Source organism: Lepidochelys olivacea (assembly GCF_965140295.1).
Source record: "Lepidochelys olivacea isolate rLepOli2 genome assembly, chromosome: 25".
NCBI lineage: Eukaryota > Metazoa > Chordata > Testudines > Cheloniidae > Lepidochelys > Lepidochelys olivacea.
Window position 1 is genome coordinate 15,830,315 of NC_140435.1, and position 17,777 is coordinate 15,848,091.

Consider the following 17,777-nt stretch of genomic DNA (forward strand, 5'->3'; position numbering starts at 1 on the left):
GATTCCCCTTTAACGAGCTCGGCCGGCCCCTCCTCTCTGCCCGCCCCCAAGTTGTGGAGTCTTGAGCCCATGTCTTGGGTATCCAATCGGCAGGCGATGGGGAGAGCAAGCCCCTGCCTGCATTATAAGAGGTTTGCAAGTGCTCTGCCTTGGGCACAGTGAGTGGACCTCGGAGAACGAGCGGGGAGGGGAATAGGGGGTGGGAGAGGGCCTGGGGCGGATGGAGCCTTCAGCCAGCAGGAGGGCACAGGGAGACAACCTGAGCTACTTCATAGAGGATCCAGGCACCGGGACGCTGTACAGGAGGGGCCAGCTCTTGGGAAAGGTACCTTTTTTCCCCACTTTCAAGCTGTTCTGGGAAGCCAATTCCCCCCAGGCTGTTGGGGGCAGAGTCTGTGTGCGCATCTGATGGAGACAGGGCTACTTTTGTACTTCTCTAGCACCTGCCACTGGACACTGGCCATGGACTAACCTCATCCAGCCCCCCTTCCCCGCGGGAGGTAGGCAAGTCATTGTGGTCTCCAGTTTAGATGGGGGGGGAGGGGGCGGGCTATTTGCCCAAGGTCATCTAATCAGTGACAGAACTGGGAATAGAACCCAGGAGTCCTGATGCCTACCCCCCCTTCCCCTGTTGGATCCACTGGACACCATTCCCTTCTGAGAGCTGGGACTAAAACCCAGGACTCGAACCCCAGGCGCCGCCCTGCTGCTCCCACTGGACCCCACCACTGAGCTGCAGCAGGCCACGGGCTGATTTGGGAGACTCTGCTGAGCCGAGGGCTCTTCCTGGCTCCTCCTGGGTGCAGAGGGAGCCCCGCTCCTTACCCTCCCTAATACCCTGGGCCCGATCCTCCATCACACTGTACCATCGCTTACACCTGTGCAAAGTGCGACCCCATCAGGGGCAGCTGTCTACACCTACTTCGCCCTGATGCCAGTGACCCGGGAATCAAGGGATCAAAGAACTTCCGACTGTGGCCAGCTCACGACAAGTCTGGCAAGGGAAGCCCTGAGCACTTAAAGCTACCCTGGACTAGAGTGACCAGATGCCCCAATTTTATAGGGACAGTCCCAATATTTGGGGCTTGGTCTTATATAGAGTCCTATCCCCCCCCCCCACACACACACCCCTGCCCTGATTTTTCACACTTGCTGGTCACCCTACCCTGGACGGAGCAGCCTAAAGCACTGGTCAGGGCCCTGCTCCGTGCCATTGCAGCAGGCCCTGGGCACCAGAGGCTGGGATGGCCCAGGGCAGCATGGGGTGCCCAGCCCGACTCAATGACGCTCCCCCATGGGCCCAGCCAGGGGCCTGCTAGCCCACGCCCGGAGAGCAGGGCTTGCTCCCCACTGGTGCGGCTGCAGTGCCCACCCCCCAGACAAAGCCTCGGTCTCACAGCCCCCGTGATGAGGAAACTGAGGCACAGTGAGGGGTTAGCCATCCAGTGGTGCTGCAAACTTTTACAGTGGAGGTGCTAAAGGTGGAAACCATGTATCTGGGTTGTTACTACTACTTCAAGCCAGGGGGGGTGAGGCAGCCCCCCGAGTTTCAGCACCTAGAGACCCTGTCTGTCTCAGTCCCCATCTCTGTTCATAGCCGTAACACCCGGCGCTGACCTCACTGCTCTAGCAGACAGGGGTGAGACAGGAATGGGTTAAGTAGCTTTGCATTCTGGCCTTGAACCTGGAGCCAAAAATCAACAGGAAGCAGAGTCCAGTGGCAAATGGAGAGAAACTGAGGCACAGAGGCAAAGCAACTAGCCCATCAGCTGCTGCTGCACCTGCAGGAGGGGGAACTTTGTCTCTTTCAAGACAGCCGCATTGGCAGGCGGGAGCGGCCAGGCCAGGAAGCAGGAGAGCCCCAACTCCCATGCAAAGCTGCCCACAACACGTACGATCCCCGCCGGAAAGGCTGGTGCCTTGCGCAGCACGTGAGGCTCAGCATGGGCACTGCTGGCTAGCGGTTAGAGCCAGCAATGGCGACTCAGGGCTCTGGCACTGCGGGGAGAAGGATTGAGGAGGTAAAGCAGCGTTTGGGGCACCAGGGTTGGTTGATTGATTGGTCTCATCTCTGGGAGGCGAGCCCGACCTAGGACTCCTGGGTTCTAGTCTCAGGTGGAAGGGCCAAGGGTCATCATTGGAGGCACTGTCAGGGTGGGAACGACCCTCCGCGGATGCCCAACCCCCATGGCTTTGTCCCAGGGAAGCTCCCCCCCGGTACAAGTCCCCACAGGGCCGGGGGAGCAAGATGCAGCCCCGGGTTACCAGCATCCTCACAGCTCCTCCTTGTGCGCAGGGATCTTTCGGCCAGTGCTACAAGTTCACGGACACGTCCACCGGCAAGGTCTACGCTGTCAAGATCGTCCCCCAGTCCCGCATCTCCCGGCTGGAGAGCAGGGGGAAGGTGAGCCAGGGGCTACTCCCGTGGGGAGGGAAGGGGAGGAAGCACCTAGCACTGGCCAGACAAGCCTGGAGGTCATGCCCCCTCCTCCCCACACCCTTCTTATCATCCCCCCAGAGGAGCAATTGGCCGCAGCTGGGCCCTGTTTTGCCTTCTCCCAGCTGGGCTACCTATGCTGGGCAGACACCCATGAACTACGGGGAAGGTTAATTAACGCTTTCCTTGCCAGCACCCGGGGCTCGACTATACCCCTCCCCCCACCAAGCCCCATTCCTGCGCCCCCTCACCCCGTACCTCAATCTTGGGGGTGGTGGGGGATAAACCCCAGGGCAAACAAAAAAGCCCCCCTCCCTCCGCAGACTCTCCACTTTCCTCTTGCTCTCACCATCCCCAAGCCCCGGGGTGTCGCCCAGCCTGAGACCCGGTCTCTGAGTATCACAGAGCAAACCACGGGCCACGCAGAGATGAGCCGCAGCCTCCAACGTCAGTGCAGGGTGAGACCGCTTCTCATTCCTCCACATGGGGAGGCCATTGCGCCTGAGCACCGAAGATTGAGAGCGTTAACCCTGGTGGCCCACCCTGCGGGTAACCACAGCCTGATCGTCTCCATCCCCCCTGCAGCTTCGTTCAGGGTCCAGAAATTCCCCGTCTGCCTCTATCGTGTGACTTGGCTGTTGCGAGATGCCGGTCACATTCCACCGCAGAGCCAGCTGCATTTCGGTGGCAGAGGCATGATTTCCCTGGCGCACACCGTCTGCCAACTGCTTGGCATCCCTTAGGCCCCTTGCCCGAGAGATATGTCAGATCTCATTAAAGCCTTGGTCTTGCTGTCATTTTACCAGCTCATGTTGGCATCAACCAAAAAGCATGAATGCTCTGAGCTAGCTGGGTTCTGACTCTAATGGACTGGCCGGTGGTGGGTGGGTATGCACAGCTGCCACCTATGGGTGGGATCTGAACTGCATAGCTGTGTATCATAGGCCCTATACTTCTAGCAGCTAATGGGGTTTCTCCTATCGCTCTAGTAGCTTTGGGAGGAGCAGAATGATCCCTACTGCTGTCGTAAAGTTCCCAGGGGCTGTGAGTGCAACGCTGACAGCTGTGAAACTCCGAGCTGGGCACGAGGACCCAGGATCCGCAGGCCCAGCCGGGGAGCAGCGTGCGTGTGTGTTTTCCACAGCGCTGTATGATTCTAGCTGACTCCAGCGCTTCGGGCTCGTGACTCGTTTCTCTTGCTCTTTGTGCATGTCTGCAATTCTCCTCCCGCAGGTCGAGAGGGAAATCGAGCTGCACAGCCACCTGAACCATCGGCACGTCGTGGGCTTCCACCGGCACTTTGCTGACCGGGGCAACATCTACATGATCCTGGAGTACTGCAGCCGCAAGGTGAGCCGAGCCGAGCCAAGGTGCTGGGCCCCGGCTCTCGTCAGGGAAGGGAGCAAAGAAATACCTAGACTCAGAACCTCCAAGGTGTTTGCACTCTTAACTTCCGTTGAAATCCAGGGAAGTTAGGAGCCTACATACATTTGGAGCCATAATAAATTGGGCGTCTCTCCTGATTTTTTTCCAATCCTCTGGCGCCTGCAAATCTGGCTTGAAAATATGAGACCAGCCTTTATCTGGCTTGCAGCATGTTGCGAGAGGCCTGTTTGACTAGTGTTGCGGGAGGCAGCCTGGTCTAGAGCAGAGAAGGTGCTGGGATTCTGGAGCTCTGGGGTCTGTTCCCTCTCTGCCTGTGATCTACTGTGTGTGACCTCGCGTGAGTCACTTTCCCCTCCCTTCCACCCTTTGGGCTTAGTGGGCCACCCAAGCTGGTGTCACTTAGAGCAGTCCTTAGGCTGCTCTAAATTACCCTGGGGCAGTGGAAGATTTCCTGGGAGCAGCCGAGGAGTCACTCCAAACACAGCTATATATATGGCTGCTCCCTTTGGATTGAAAGGGACAGACGTGGTTATTCTTCAGGGTCGACTTTTTAGTCCACTAAGTGAAGGGTGGGGCAGCTTTCCGAGGCGATACGAGAGTAACTAACCTGCCTCTAGCAGCTCCACTGACCCTCCGACAAGCAGAGACAGGCTGGAGCCATGAAAGTCAGGCCCAGATGTCGAGCGCCCGAGGGTCAGAGGGAGGGGGGATGGGTTTGACTCAAGCCCCTCCGCCTCCCCCCCCCCCGATCCAATCTGTCCCCAAAAGGCTGGGCGGGGGGTTACCAGCACCTTGGACCGTGCTGCCGATCGGAGGCTTGCGTGCTGTGCTGGACCCAATCTGTCGCTGAGCTGTTTCCTCTCCCCATCCCCAGTCCCTTGCCCACATCCTGAAGGCCAGGAAAACGCTGACGGAGCCAGAGGTCCGATATTACCTGAGGCAGATCGTTGCGGGGCTATGCTACCTCCACCAGCAGGGCATCATCCACCGCGACCTCAAGCTGAGTATGTGGCTCGGGCCGGCAGCAACGAGCCGGGGCTGGCTGCAGCACAGGGGGACGCCGGGGTGGGAGGGGGGATCCCCAAAGGGTGCAGGGGGAGAGACCTCGCCAGTGATGCTTACACATCGCCCTCTGATGCTGAGCAGGTGCCCGTGGGAAAGCGGCTGGCAGAGGGAACTGGATTCCGCCCCACCCCTCCAGAGTCCTCGCCTAGACATGCTATGGGACTTGGCTGCAGTGGGGAAGGCACCCCATGGGGACAGGAGGGCAGTGTTGCCTAGTAGTCGCAGCCAGGGCTTGGGAAGCAGGACTCCTGGGCTCTATGCCGCGCTTGAGAGGTGCAGTGGGTTGGAGTGTGGGGAGGCCCGGAGTGGGGGATGGGGGGGTTGGAGCTCCTGGGTCTTCTTTCCAACTCTGAGGCGTGTGGAGCAGGTTGCTGGGTGCCAGGACTCCTGGGTTCTGGTCTCAACTCTGAGAGGGTGGCCCTATAGGTTGGGGGAGAGGAGGGAAGGGGCTGGGAGTTGGGGCTCCTGGGTCCTCTCTCCAGCCGTGAGAAGCCTTGAGCTGGTTTTGGGGTGCCAGGATTCCTAGGTTCTGGTCCTGGTTCTGGGAATCTGGTCCAATTGGTGTGGGGAACAGAGGAACAGTGGTGGCTGGGAATCAGGACTCCTGGGTTCTTTTTCCAGCTGTACTTGAGGCAGGTCACGTCCTTCCCCTTCCTCTCAGCTCCCGCACTGGGCAATTAGGAGATGGGACTGAGCTCCTAGGGGCTCAGACCCTTGGATTGATTGATCTCTGCCTTACAGCAATGCAGCACCAGGGGTCCCCAAATCCATCTTCCTGGGGACCCTTTCAATCCTTTAAGCCTTGAGCAGCAGTGAAGGAGTTAATCACCCCTGTGCCCTTCACCTTGGCCTCTGAGACCCCACCCGAAGAGGGCTGGGGGCTGGAGAGGGGTTATAAATACACCAGCAGCGCGTCTGGCCGTCTGGCTTGTTGGGAGTAAATGCCACCAGCGTGACTTCATGCTTCTGAATGGGAGCCCGGGAGCCAGCTCTCCATGTAGGGGCTGCCCCGTGGAGGGGGAGATACGTGGGGACCCCCAGATGCAGCCTCTCTCCCTGACACGCACACAGCTGCCCCCTGCCGAGCAGCCTCTGTCTGCTGGGCTGGGGAGGACCTCCTGCCTGTGATTTATTGCTCCCATGGGGCACATACAAACCGCCAGGGCTACTGAGGAGGCCCTGTCCAGAGCCTTCCTCTGAACAATGGGCTACTCCTGTCTCCAAAGCTGCTGTACAGAAATATATCAGCACAGACAGCCCCGCATACGCCCCCCTCCATGCTCCCTTCTCCCCTGCAGCATGGTCTAGTGGCTAGAGCCTGGGAGCCAGGACACCGTTCCCAACCTTGTTACTGATTCCTTGTGTGATCTGGAGCTGCTCTGTGCCTCAGTTTCCCCACCTGCAAAGGGGGGTGACTCTGGCCGTGTAACTGGAAAGCTGCCCGGATGTGCTCAGCGGCTTACCTCTCTTCCCCCCACAGGTAACTTCTTCCTCACGAAAAATATGCAGGTGAAGATCGGGGACCTGGGGCTGGCGACGAGAGACGAGCAGGCCAGCCAAAGACGGGGGTAAGTGCTGGCCCAGCACAGCCTGCAGCCCTCGCCGGGGCGCTCTGCGGATTCACCTCCTGTTCCTTTTCCCCTACAGCGTGGTGTGTGGGACGCCCAACTACCTGGCCCCTGAGGTGATCGCCAAGAAGGGGCACTCCTTCCAGTCCGACATCTGGGCCCTGGGCTGCATCATGTGAGTGAGGCACCAAGCTGCAACTGGGCAAATGCCTCCGAGCGGGGTGGGCCGGGCCGGGTCGGTGGGGAGGGAATGGGATACGGGGCACCAGCTCCAACCCAGCCCCAGGGTGGGGAACAGGCTGGTTCAGTGGGGCGGAGAATGGGACACGGGGCATTTTGACTCTTTGGGGCACCAGCTCCAACCCAGCCCCAGGGTGGGGAACAGGCTGGTTCAGTGGGGCGGGGAATGGGACACGGGGCATTTTGACTCTTTGGGGCACCAGCTCTGATCCAGCCCCAGGACAGGGGAATGGCTAGTTCAGTGGGGTGGGGAATGGGACACGGGGCCTTTCCCCTCTAGGGAATGCTCTGATTGGCTGCTTGTGCCCGCCTTGGTGCACTGGGAAGGCTCTGATTGGCTGCCTTCCCTCGCCCCAGGTACACGGCTCTGACAGGCTGCTCCCCCTTCGAGATCACCCACAAGCAGGAGATGTACCAGTGCATCCGGGAGGGCCGGTACCCCGCCCCCAACCACCTCTCGCCCGGCGCCAGGAAGCTGATCGGCCGCCTGCTGGCGCCCCGCCCCTCGGAGCGGCCCAGCCTAGAGGAGGTGCTGGAGCACGAATTCTTCACCCAGGTGCGGGCGATGCAGGGGCGGGCGAGTCGCTCCGGGCACTATAGATGGCAGGCACCCATCCCGAGCAGCGCTGCGACCCCGTGTGCCAGGTCGCGATGCCGCTTGCTCGGATTTAAGACGGGTGCTGCGCGTACACTGGGGGAGCCGGGCCCAATTGCTGGGCACGTGCTTGCACCCGCGAACCCCGTCTAGGCGCCCAGGGTGGGCGTGCACCTGTGCTGCCCTGTCTTAGGAAGAATGCCACCTCCCCTGGCCCCCAGCCCCCAGAAGGGTCCCATGCCCTTAGCTCAGCTGCAAAGAGCTGCGGCCGGCCCTGGTGCAAACCAAAGCCAAGAGGATCCAAGTTCTTGCACCCAGCCCCCGACACAGTGCCACAAGTCCCTGGGCTGGTGCTCCAACCTCTCCAGCCCCTCTGGGTTACTTCCACCATCCCTCGCCTCTATAGCCCCTTCTAGCCCTGGTGCCCGTATGGACCGTGGGGTCCTTGCCCTGCCTCCTCCGTGGCACCAGCGTGAGGTACAGCCGGGAATGGAGTGACGTGGCTGTCGTCTCCCAGGGTTTCACTCCGGACAAGCTGCCGTCCCGCGCCTGCCACTCGGTGCCCGTCTTCGCCCTGCCCAATCCAATCGGCAAGCTCCTGCAGAAGGCGGCCAAAGTGCTGTTCAGGGGGTTGCCGTGCCAGGAGCCCCAGGCAGGTGGGTCAAGTGGCCGCGTCCCCCCGTGCTCTGGGCTGAGCTTGGCAGTGCCCGTGTGGCGTCATGGCTCCACTGTGTCTCCATCCAGGTAGCCCGGTGCCCGGCGAGGAGCCGGAGAAGCTGACGAGCCAATCCTGGCAGGCTCAGAACCTGCCCAGCACGGAGCAGCACAGCGAGGTAGGAGGGGTCCACAGGAAGGAGGGTGGGGAGGGACCTGGGGGGGTCTGCAGTCTGGTTCCCCCCCTCACCCGCTGTCCCCGTCTCCCTGCCAGGTGGAAGGAGGCAGTGTCCAGGCTATGCCATTGACCAAGGGCCCCCACATGTTCTCCATCCATCTGCTCATGACGGGAGCTCTCAGGCCCAGATGCTCCAGAGCCGACTGTAAGTGGATGCCACATTTCCCAGACTGGCCTCTAGCTGTCGGGCTGGAATTTGGGAGGGTTCTAGGCTGGAGACATCCAGGGCCTGATGCCAGCTGGGAGCGGTGTGTGCAGAGCCCCTGCTGGGGATCGGGCCCTGGGGAGGCTCCAGTTGGGCCCCCACACCAAGGACCTCTCTTGGTCTCCACCTTCCTTGGGAGCTGCCCGGGGAGGCTGCAGCTCACGTGCACTGTGTGGCCAGGGGCCCGGAGTAGCCCCCAGTAGGGCTGCCGGGAGCCTGCTGGGCCGGGATCGCTGCAGTATGAGGCCCCCACCGCCCTAGGGTTGCCAACTGTCTAATTGCACAAACCCAAACACCCTTGCCCCGCCCCCTGCCCCGAGGCCCCTCCCTCCATCACTCACTCTCCCACACCCTCACTCACTTTCACTGGGCTGGGGCAGGGGATTGGGGTGCAGAAGGGGGTGAGGGGTGTGGGCTCCAGGTGGGCGGCGCAGCAGGGCTAAGGCAGGCTCCTTGCCTGCCCTGACCCCGCGCTGCTCCTGGAAGTGGCTGGCACGTCCCTGCAGCCCCTGGGCAGGGCAGGGGTCTCTGCGTGCTGCCCATGCCCTGAGCGCTAACTCTGCAGCTCCCATGCGCCGGGAACTGCAGCCAATGGGAGCTGCGGGGGCCGAGCCTTAGCCCCGCCGCGAGGCCAGACTTTTAGCACCTAAAAACCTCCTGGTTTGGCTTCAGTAGCCTCCGGGAGATAGGTCCTGATTCCGGGAGACTCTTAGCGAAACCGGGAGAGTTGGCAACCCTACGCCTCCCCCTGGTGTGGCCCCCCTGGGTTCCCTCGCTGCTTCCTGTTGGCTGGTTGGGGCAACAGCCCCACTCATTGCGGGAGGGAGGCCCTCAGGGCAGGAGAGCACATGGGGCTGGCGGGGCAGAGAAATGATCCAGCCACCTGCTGTGCTCACTGGCGGGCGGTTCGACGGGGGTGGGGGATCAGGACCCCAGGGTTCTCTCCCCGGCTCCGGGAGGGGAGTGGGGTATAGTGGTTAGATGGGGGGCGGGGATCAGAACTCCTAGGTTCTAGCCCCAACTCTGGCAGGTGTAGTGGTCGGGGCTGGAAGACAGGGGGCAGAGGGGTGCCAGGCTTACAGGGGGTGCCATGCATGGAGCCCTGATCCCAGCCCATCTCTGCAGCAGATGAAGGCTGGAGCGTGGGGAGCGCAGTGCAGTCAGTCACGAGGGTGCTGAGCAGCTGCCTGGAGAACATGCCTCTGGGTAAGAGGGAGCCCTGCGCCGGAAACCCACAAACCCCTGCACGCCCAGCTCCATCATCCCCTGGGCCTTCCTCAGCCCAGGCACCAAGCTCCCCGCGCAAACCTGGCCGGATACGAGTGGGGCCTGGGCTGGGCTGACTGGACCCACCCTGGGCCACTGTCCAGCCCATCGGCTGCAGGGGCTAGGACTCAGTGCTGGGGGGTGGGATTGCCCCACAGGGCCTGGCAGTGCCAGGGGTTGGGCCGGGCCAGTGGGAGTCTGCTGGGTGGAGGCACAGGCTGCTCAGGTTGCCTCCTGCCCCCACCTGCTCTGTCAGGGCCTCTCCCCAGCTGACCGGGCACCGGGGGCCTGCAAGGGCCTCTGTGCTGGGCCTCAGGCTCCCCTCTTTCTCCTTGCAGCCGAGCACAACCCTGTGCAGCGCCTGGCGCCACCTGTCCTCTGGGTCACCAGGTGGGTGGATTATTCCAACAAGTACGGCTTCGGCTACCTGCTCTCGGACGGCTCTACGGGCGCCCTGCTCGCCGACGGCACCCACCTAGCCCTCTGCCCGCAGCCCCCGTAGGTATCCCCCGGGCACCCACCTGGCCCTCTGCCCCCTCCCCTGGGCACCTGCCTGGCCACCTCCTCTGGGCACCTGCCTTGCCCTCTGCCTGCAGCCATCGTAGGTATCCCCCCCGGGCACCTGCCTGGCCCTCTTCCCCTTCCCCCAGCCACCCACCTGGCCCTCTGCCCTCTCCTCCGGGCACCTGCCTAGCCCTCTGCCCACAGCCATCGTAGGTATCCTCTGGGCACCCACCTGGCCTTATGCCCCCTCCCCCGGGCACCTGCCTGGCCCTCTGCCCCCTCCCCTGGGCACCTGCCTGGCCACCTCCTCTGGGCACCTGCCTTGCCCTCTGCCTGCAGCCATCGTAGGTATCCCCCCCGGGCACCTGCCTGGCCCTCTTCCCCTTCCCCCAGCCACCCACCTGGCCCTCTGCCCTCTCCTCCGGGCACCTGCCTAGCCCTCTGCCCACAGCCATCGTAGGTATCCTCTGGGCACCCACCTGGCCTTATGCCCCCTCCCCCGGGCACCTGCCTGGCCCTCTGCCCCCACCTGAGAATCCACCTGGCCCTCTACCTTCCCAGCACCCACCTCAGCACCTGCCTTGCCACCCCTGGAGCCCTCTGCACAGTCAGCCCCAGCCCCGCTCAGACACCCACCACCCCGTCTGCCCATGCAGCAGCAGGTACCTCCAACCCCCCCCAACCCTCTGCTCAGTCCCCCTGACACCCACCTCGCCTGGCACCTGCCCTGGCAGGTGTCTGGGCACCTGGGACACCTGCAGCTCCAGCCTCGCGGCTTTTTTGTGGCTTCCTTCCAGGCGTGTCTGCTACTGCCCAGGGCGCGGGGAGGCCATGTCCTTCCCCCGGAGCGACGTGCCCGCCTCCCTGGCCACGAAGATGGGCATCCTGCACTTCTTCTCCCAGTACATGCAGCAGAAGCTGCTGGAGGTGAGGCCCCGGGGCTGGGCCAGGGGGGTGCAGGGGGAAGAATCACGGGGCTGGGAGCGCGGGATATGCCAGGGGCGGCTGGGGGAGGCCCCAGGGTGCAATCCCCTCTGGGCTGTGCCCGCGTTGCGGGGCGGGGGGGGCGGGGCCATAAGGGGGAGCCAGGCTCGGTGCCCCCCCGGCCCAGCCAGCTGCCTGACTCTGCTCCTGCTGGCAGGGGGGGAGCGAGCCGGCGGGTCCCAGCAGCTCCACGGACACCCCCTGTCTCCTATGCTGTGCCAAGTCGGACCGGGCGCTGCTGATGCTCTTCAGCAATGGGACGCTGCAGGTAACCCCCCCATCGCCCCCAGCACACCCTTGAGCCTCTCCCCCGAGCCCCCACTCAGGCCTCTCCTCGTCCGGTGCCCCCCCCCCGAGCCTCTCCCCCCATCCGCCTGCCCCACGGCTGCTCCCTCCTCTATGAGCCTCTCCCCTGATCCTCCCACCCCATGGCTACTCCCTGTCCTTCCCCTCCACCCCGCAGCACCCCGCAACTGCCATCACACTTCCCCCAAGCCATGCCCCAGGCTCTGGCTCCTCCCACCCAACACAGGGCCTCTGCAGACCTAGGCTGCTCTGGACTATCCAGTGTCACGAGTGAAGTGAGTTTGACGGCCTCAGCTGCGTTCTGCCCTCCCCGGGGGCTGCAGCACAGCCTGGCCGGGGTGACAGGCCCGGGGCTGGGATAGCAGGGAATGCAGGGCCCCAGAAGGGCTGCAGTCCGTGCCCCCCTACCCACACTGCCCCAAGGCCCTCTCCTGGCAGCAGGGCCAGACAGTGGCAGCGGGGGCTGGAAACCCCTGGGGAAAGAGGGGCTTAGGTGCAAGGGCAGCTGGGGGCTGGCAGTCGGGGGGCAGAAGGGTCAGAACTAGAGGGCAAGGGGGAGGGAGTGGAGCAGGAGCCCCCACCCTGCAGCCAGGAGCCCCCACCCTGCAGCCAGAGCTCCCTAAGCTCATGGGGGCTGGTCCGATTGTCGGATCCCAGCAGCGGGGGCCACCAGCGCGGCTCCCTGGCCCTCCCCAATGTGTGTGTAGGGGGAGACTCTGGGGCAGGGGGAGGGGTATTAACTCTCTCCTGGGCCAGGTCCTGTGGGATGCTGCATCACTCGCCCTCCCCTCTCTGCCCCGCAGGTCAATTTCTATCACGACCACACCAAGCTCGTGCTGAGCTGCCCAGGTGGCGGGCACCTCCTGACCTTCATCGACCAGCAGCACATCAGTGCCACCTTCCCGCTGGGCGCCCTGGCCGCAGGGGGCTGTGCCCCGGCCCTGCGGGAGCGCCTGCAGTACACCCTCGACATGGCCCACTGCCTGTAGCTGCCTCCGCTGCCCCCCCGGGACTCTCCCGCCCCCTGGAGCCAGACCCACTGCCCAGCACCTGGCGTGGCATGGACATGGACACAGGGCGGCTGAGGTGATGTTGTGGCCCGGGGCAGGCCCATTAGGGGCTCTTATGGGACCCAATTTGATGATCAAACCCTACTCCCTGGCTTGGGAGGGTGCTGTGGAGACATGGGTCCTTTCCACTCTGCCCCTCGCTCCCCCTGGAACCAACGGGGCCTGGAGGTGCCCATTTGCCCGATGCTAATGCCGGCCCAGGAGCTTCACCCACTGGCGTCCCCTGAGGATGGGATTTGGGGCGCTGCAAACGGGCCTTGGCCTCCAGGGGTGGCTCCCAAAGGGGAGCTGGAGCAGCGGGTGGCGGGGGCCACCAGGCTGCCTGGAATGGCTGGGGCCAGTGGCCAGTGGCCAGGCAAACTGGGGAGTTGCCTGCAGGGTCTGGGACTGGAGCTGGCCGGGCCTGACTGCTCTGCACTGGCGGAGGGTGGGGAAGGAGCCTGCTGGGCCAGGCTCCCGCCCAGACTGGAGCCAGGATGGGAAGGGGGCACTGAAAGCCAAGGTTACGTGATGGAGGGAGGTGCTCTGAGGAGGCAAGAGAACCCAGGAGTGCAAATGCAGGAGGTGTGACAGGGTCAGGCCAGATGGCTACAGGAGAGTGATCCTATTGGGATCCAGGAAGGGGGGGGGGGGGCAGAAGCCCACTGCTAAAGGACCCCCCTCCATCTAAGGGGAGGATCCACAGGACCTGGAAACCAAGTGATTCCGGGGGACAACTAATGAAATAACAGGGACAGGAGTGCGGTCAAAGGGTCAAACGAAGGGAACCTGATGGGGACACTGAGCAGAGAACCACAGACAGCACCCAGTGCTCCTTGAAGGCGTCAAGGGAGCCAGTGGACGCCGCCCAGAGGAACTCTGCCCAGATGCATGAACAGACAGAAGGCAGATATATTAGCCCCAGATTAAGCAGTTCCCTTTTCCCTGGGTAAGGAAACAGGGGCAGTTCCAGAACAATCAGGAACGTGCTGGAACCAATTAAGGTAAGCAGGCTAATTAGGATACCTGGAGCCAATTAAGGGGCGTGGGCATGGGCATGCTGGTGCTGCTGCTGCTGGAGGACTGAGGAGTACAAATGCTACCTGGCGTCAGGAGGAAGGTCCTGTGGTGAGGTTAGAGAAGGGGTTAGGAGGAGGCCATGGGGAAATAGCCCAGGGAGTTGTAGCTGTCACAAGAAACACTGTAGACTGCTGTGATCCACAGCGCCCTGGGCCCGGGATCCCCCCAACTCCCTATTGGATACAGCAGTTGCCCTGGACTGTGGGTCCCACCAGAGGGGAAGGTCCCTGGCCTGTCGCCCAACCCACGAGGTGGATCAGCAGAGACTGCGGGGATTGTTCTCCTTCCGTTTCCCCGCGCTGGCCAGTGCTGAGGGTAGCTGAGTGAACGGGGTTTGAGCCACTAGCCAAAGTGGCCGAACTGAGGGCTGCCGTGGACCTCAGAGGCGAGCAAATCCACCAATAAGCGCAGGACCCACCAAGGCAGAGGAGGAACTTTGTCACAGACGGGGAGGGAGCTGGCTGGAGGGCAAGTGGCGGAAGGTGAAGGAGCTGTGGGGCGGTGAGGGGGAGGTCAGGGGTGTCTGGTTGGTTCCGGGCCCCACTGAGTCTGAACTCCTCTCCCTGGCCAAGGAGGCAGCCTGGCCTGGCCCGGCCCAGTGGTTCCGGCCGCACCCTGGCTTGTGAGTGAGGGTGGGGCAGGTGCCAGCTGGCGCTGAGGGTGGGGGGGAGCAGGGACAGAGAGGGGCTGTTCACACACACGTAACCCAGCGCTGGGGGGTGCAGAAACCACCGGGACAGCACGGAGGGGCAGGGCAATGCAGGATGTGAAGTGGGGGCCTGCAGAGAGGGAGCAAGGGGAATGGGCAGAGCTGCGAGGCCCAGGAGAGCCCAGGGCTCGGAGAGCCCGACCAGCGGGTCTCTAGCTGCAGCCCGCTGGCAGCGCAGGGGCTGGGCTGGCGTAAGTCACAGAAACGCTGTTCCACATTAAACTCCTATGGCCGCCGCTTAGCAGTGTCTGATTCTGAGGGCTCTGGGGCTGTGACACGGGGCTCCAGCCCTCCAGGGGTCTCTGCAAACCTGCCTCGGATGGATCAGCAGCCTGGCGGATAGAGCACCTGGCAGAGCCGCCGGAGACCTGGGTGCTATTCCTGCTCTGCCACCGGCCTTTGGCAAGCCACGGCCCTGCTCTGTGCCTCAGTTTCCCTCTCTGTAAAATGGTATCATGCTGCTGCCCTCCGTTAAACAGCACTTTGACCTACTGAGGAAAAGTCCTAGGTCAGAGCCTGGGGTGATTATTATTAGTGACCCAGGAACAGCCCCCAGCAGGGGCCCAGGACGTGGCTGGAGTTGGCAGGGCCTCTGCCTGGTTTCTAGCTGCCCAGCTGCCCGGTTGCCCAGCCCACTAGCCAGGGGGCACTAAGTGGCTACCTTTGCCACGGACTGAAAGGGCCAGAGGCTTAGTCTGTTCTCCCTTCCCACGCCTGGTCTCCATTCAGGGCAGGCCTAGGGCACGTGGCTTGGGGGCCCTGGCACTGAGCCGAGCCGGCTCTGGGGTTAGAGGCATCCAGCCCTGCTCAGCAGCATCCCCTCCCCTGTAAACGGGTGGCAGGGGATTCCCCCCCCCCACCGCAGCGCCTTGCAGTCTGCAGTGAAACGGCCCCAGGTGCCCTCGAGGGCTCTCACAAACCCACCCACGCTTGGATCACAGCGAGCGCTGCAGGAGGCCGACGCCCAAAGCAGACAAGAGCCAGATGAGCGGGCACCAGCTGGGAGCAAGGCCCAGGCAGCCCACCAGGGGCCTGAGGGGCAGGGCACTGCCCAACTGGGCGGGCGAGAGGGCAGAGGGCAGCCGAGTACTGAGTGGTGCTGCCCCAGCCTGCCTGGCTGGTCTCGTTCCCTGGGCTGCACGGCCACGCGGGTCTCCTCCGGCTGCTTCACTGTGGCCCTGCGTCAGCCGCCGGGTGTGACGTGAATTGCAGGGAGTATCACTCAGCAGAGCCCATGGTGGGGGGCAGAGAGCCTGGATCATGGAGGTGCCAGGCACAGGGGTGTGTGTGTGTGTGTGTGTCTTTGTACACATCTGTGCGTTTACACACGTGTGGGTACATGCACACGCCTGGGTGGGCACGTGCATCTGTGTCTTCCTGTACTCACACACCCCTGGGTACACGCACACGTCTGTCTCTGTGTGTACGTGCACGCACGAGTCCACACCCGTGTGCGTGTTTTATCTAATGTGCTTAGCGGAGAAACAACAGGAAATTCCAGCTCTGGCGCTAGGGGCTCGCCCTAAGCAGGGCAAAGGCCTCTCGCTCTTCCGTAGCCAGCTGGGGTCGGAGGCTGTAACAACAGGCAGCTGCTGATTCCGAAAGGCCCTGACCTGGCGGAGCCATGACTAACCAGCCCCAAGAGACCATCCTCCGAGGCATTCAGCTCCGTGCAGGGTGGTGGTGTCCAGTGGTTATAGCCCGGGTGCTTGTCCCCTGCCCTGCACGGAGCTGAATGAGCTAATGCTGCTGGCGGTGGCTGGGCAGGGTGGGTGCCCCTAGCCCTATAGGGAGCTGTTCTGTGTCTGACCCCCACGGCAGGCCCTTGCCAAGAATGCAGAGCCCAGCTCACATGCCCTGTGTTCGGAGATTAGCCCCTTAAGTGCGACAAGGTCCCAGCGACAAGCATATCGGGCCCTTTCAGCTGTACACAGAGGAGGAATGCGCCCTGCTCCCCCCGCAGACCCCCCCGCTTGTGAACGAGCCCCTGTGAGAACTGGCCAAGGACTACGGGGCCAGGGCTGCAGCAAGTCCCATTTCATGGCTTTCCCGGCCCTGCCAAGCCCTTCCCTAGCTGGATGCTTGGTGCCCTGGGCCTGGCACCCACTGGGCTGGATGAGACTGTGCCGAGCGGGAACAGACCCTACCATGCCCCCTGTGTGACAGCCCTGCCCAGGGAGAGGCACCAGGAGCAGGGAGGTGGGTATTCCACATGCCAGGGCCCAGACCGGGTCCTTCCCCTTCCCTGCTTGGGACAGTCTCTTCCCCTTGCTGTGCCTCTATTTCCCTACAGGCCCTGGCCTGTCACATCCCTCCCTGGGCAGGATCAGCTGGAGAAATCGAGGGGGAGCCTGAGTGCTGGGAGTGAGGTTACCAGCTCGTACCCCCGCCCCTGCAGTGAAGCCTGGCCGAGCACCCTGGCAGGGCTAATTTGGGCTCTGCTATTTAAATTGCAGCCATGTATTAAAAGACCAGACAGGGCAAATCAGGCTGGGGCTGGCATGAGCTCCAGGCTAATCATCCACCTGACGTGTGTCAATTCCCCCCACCCCCCAACCACTAGGGAGAGTGGGGTGTGCGCACGGGTTAGCATTCACCCCCATGCCATATGCCCTCATGCAGGGGCAAATACCCCAGGCTGCTACTGCTCGTGGGGTAGTGCCCGACCCTCCCCAGCAGAATCGGGCCCCTGCAGTGCTGGGCACCACCGGGAGAGGAAGACGCAGTCCCTGCCCCAGACAGCTCACGAGCCAGCAGACTGTGTGGTGCAGGGAGCATGGCACCACAGGCAGGGGTGGCTCTACCAATTTTGCCGCCCCAAGCAGTCGCTACGGTGGGAAGAGTGGCAGAGCTGCCAATGAATTGCCATCGAGGGACATGAACTGCCGCCCCATTCTAAATGCCACCCCAAGCACCTGCTTTGAAAGCTCGTGCCCGGAGCCAGCCCTGACCACGGGGTTCACATTCACGGACGTGCCATAAGAACGCTGCTGGGGGGCTGGGCTCTTTCACCACCAGTGCATGTGGGGGGCAGGAGGGCAGGCAAGGAGCAGCTGGCACCACGGGGGGGTTCCCCCCCTTTAGAGCTGTCTCATAGATTTAGGCCTCATCTCCTCTAGGACTGCTGCCTACGGTGATGCTGCACCAACGCAAAGGCCCTTGTGGCCACCAGGGCAGTGGGCTTGGCACCTATTTTGAACCTGGATAAACTGTACCCATGCCAATCATGTGGCCTGGGTGCAAATGGTTTCTAGACTGGGGCTGTGCCCTGGCTAAAATCGCCCAGGGGCACAGCCCCAGGTCAGACCCCAACACCAAACGCCCAGCAGACAAAGCTGGCCCTGGGGGTGGCCTAAGGGCTGCAGGCAGGTAGGAGGCTGGTGAACAGCATGCCTGGCCAAGGTGGGCCCAGGGGAGATGAAGGCCACATTGCGCTAGGAGCTGTACGAGGGCCAGATTCACTGCAGGAGGGAGAGGCTCCATGGAGCAGC

At 62.9% G+C, this 17,777-nt stretch overlaps 1 protein-coding gene across 4 annotated transcripts; it reads left to right on the forward strand.

Moving 5' to 3' along the window:
- Positions 1 to 220: 220 nt before the first annotated feature.
- PLK5 (polo like kinase 5 (inactive)) lies at positions 221 to 14,510 on the forward strand (the record flags this gene model as incomplete). 4 transcript variants are annotated; one of them, XM_084614798.1, is made up of 15 exons in its annotated part: positions 221 to 325; positions 2,297 to 2,404; positions 3,671 to 3,787; positions 4,698 to 4,827; positions 6,369 to 6,456; positions 6,536 to 6,631; positions 7,054 to 7,252; positions 7,809 to 7,947; positions 8,036 to 8,124; positions 8,220 to 8,328; positions 9,514 to 9,594; positions 9,993 to 10,152; positions 10,956 to 11,085; positions 11,300 to 11,410; positions 12,252 to 14,510. In XM_084614798.1, the coding sequence occupies 15 exons, from the start codon at positions 221 to 223 to the stop codon at positions 12,435 to 12,437; spliced, it is 1,848 nt and encodes a 615-aa protein (XP_084470924.1). In that variant the 3' UTR covers positions 12,438 to 14,510. The 4 variants fall into 4 exon arrangements, with proteins under 4 accessions (XP_084470924.1, XP_084470927.1, XP_084470925.1 ...); XM_084614801.1 differs by lacking the exon at positions 221 to 325 and having other exon boundaries at positions 880 to 2,404; positions 9,993 to 10,044; XM_084614799.1 differs by lacking the exon at positions 221 to 325 and having other exon boundaries at positions 880 to 2,404; positions 9,517 to 9,594.
- Positions 14,511 to 17,777: the final 3,267 nt, after the last annotated feature.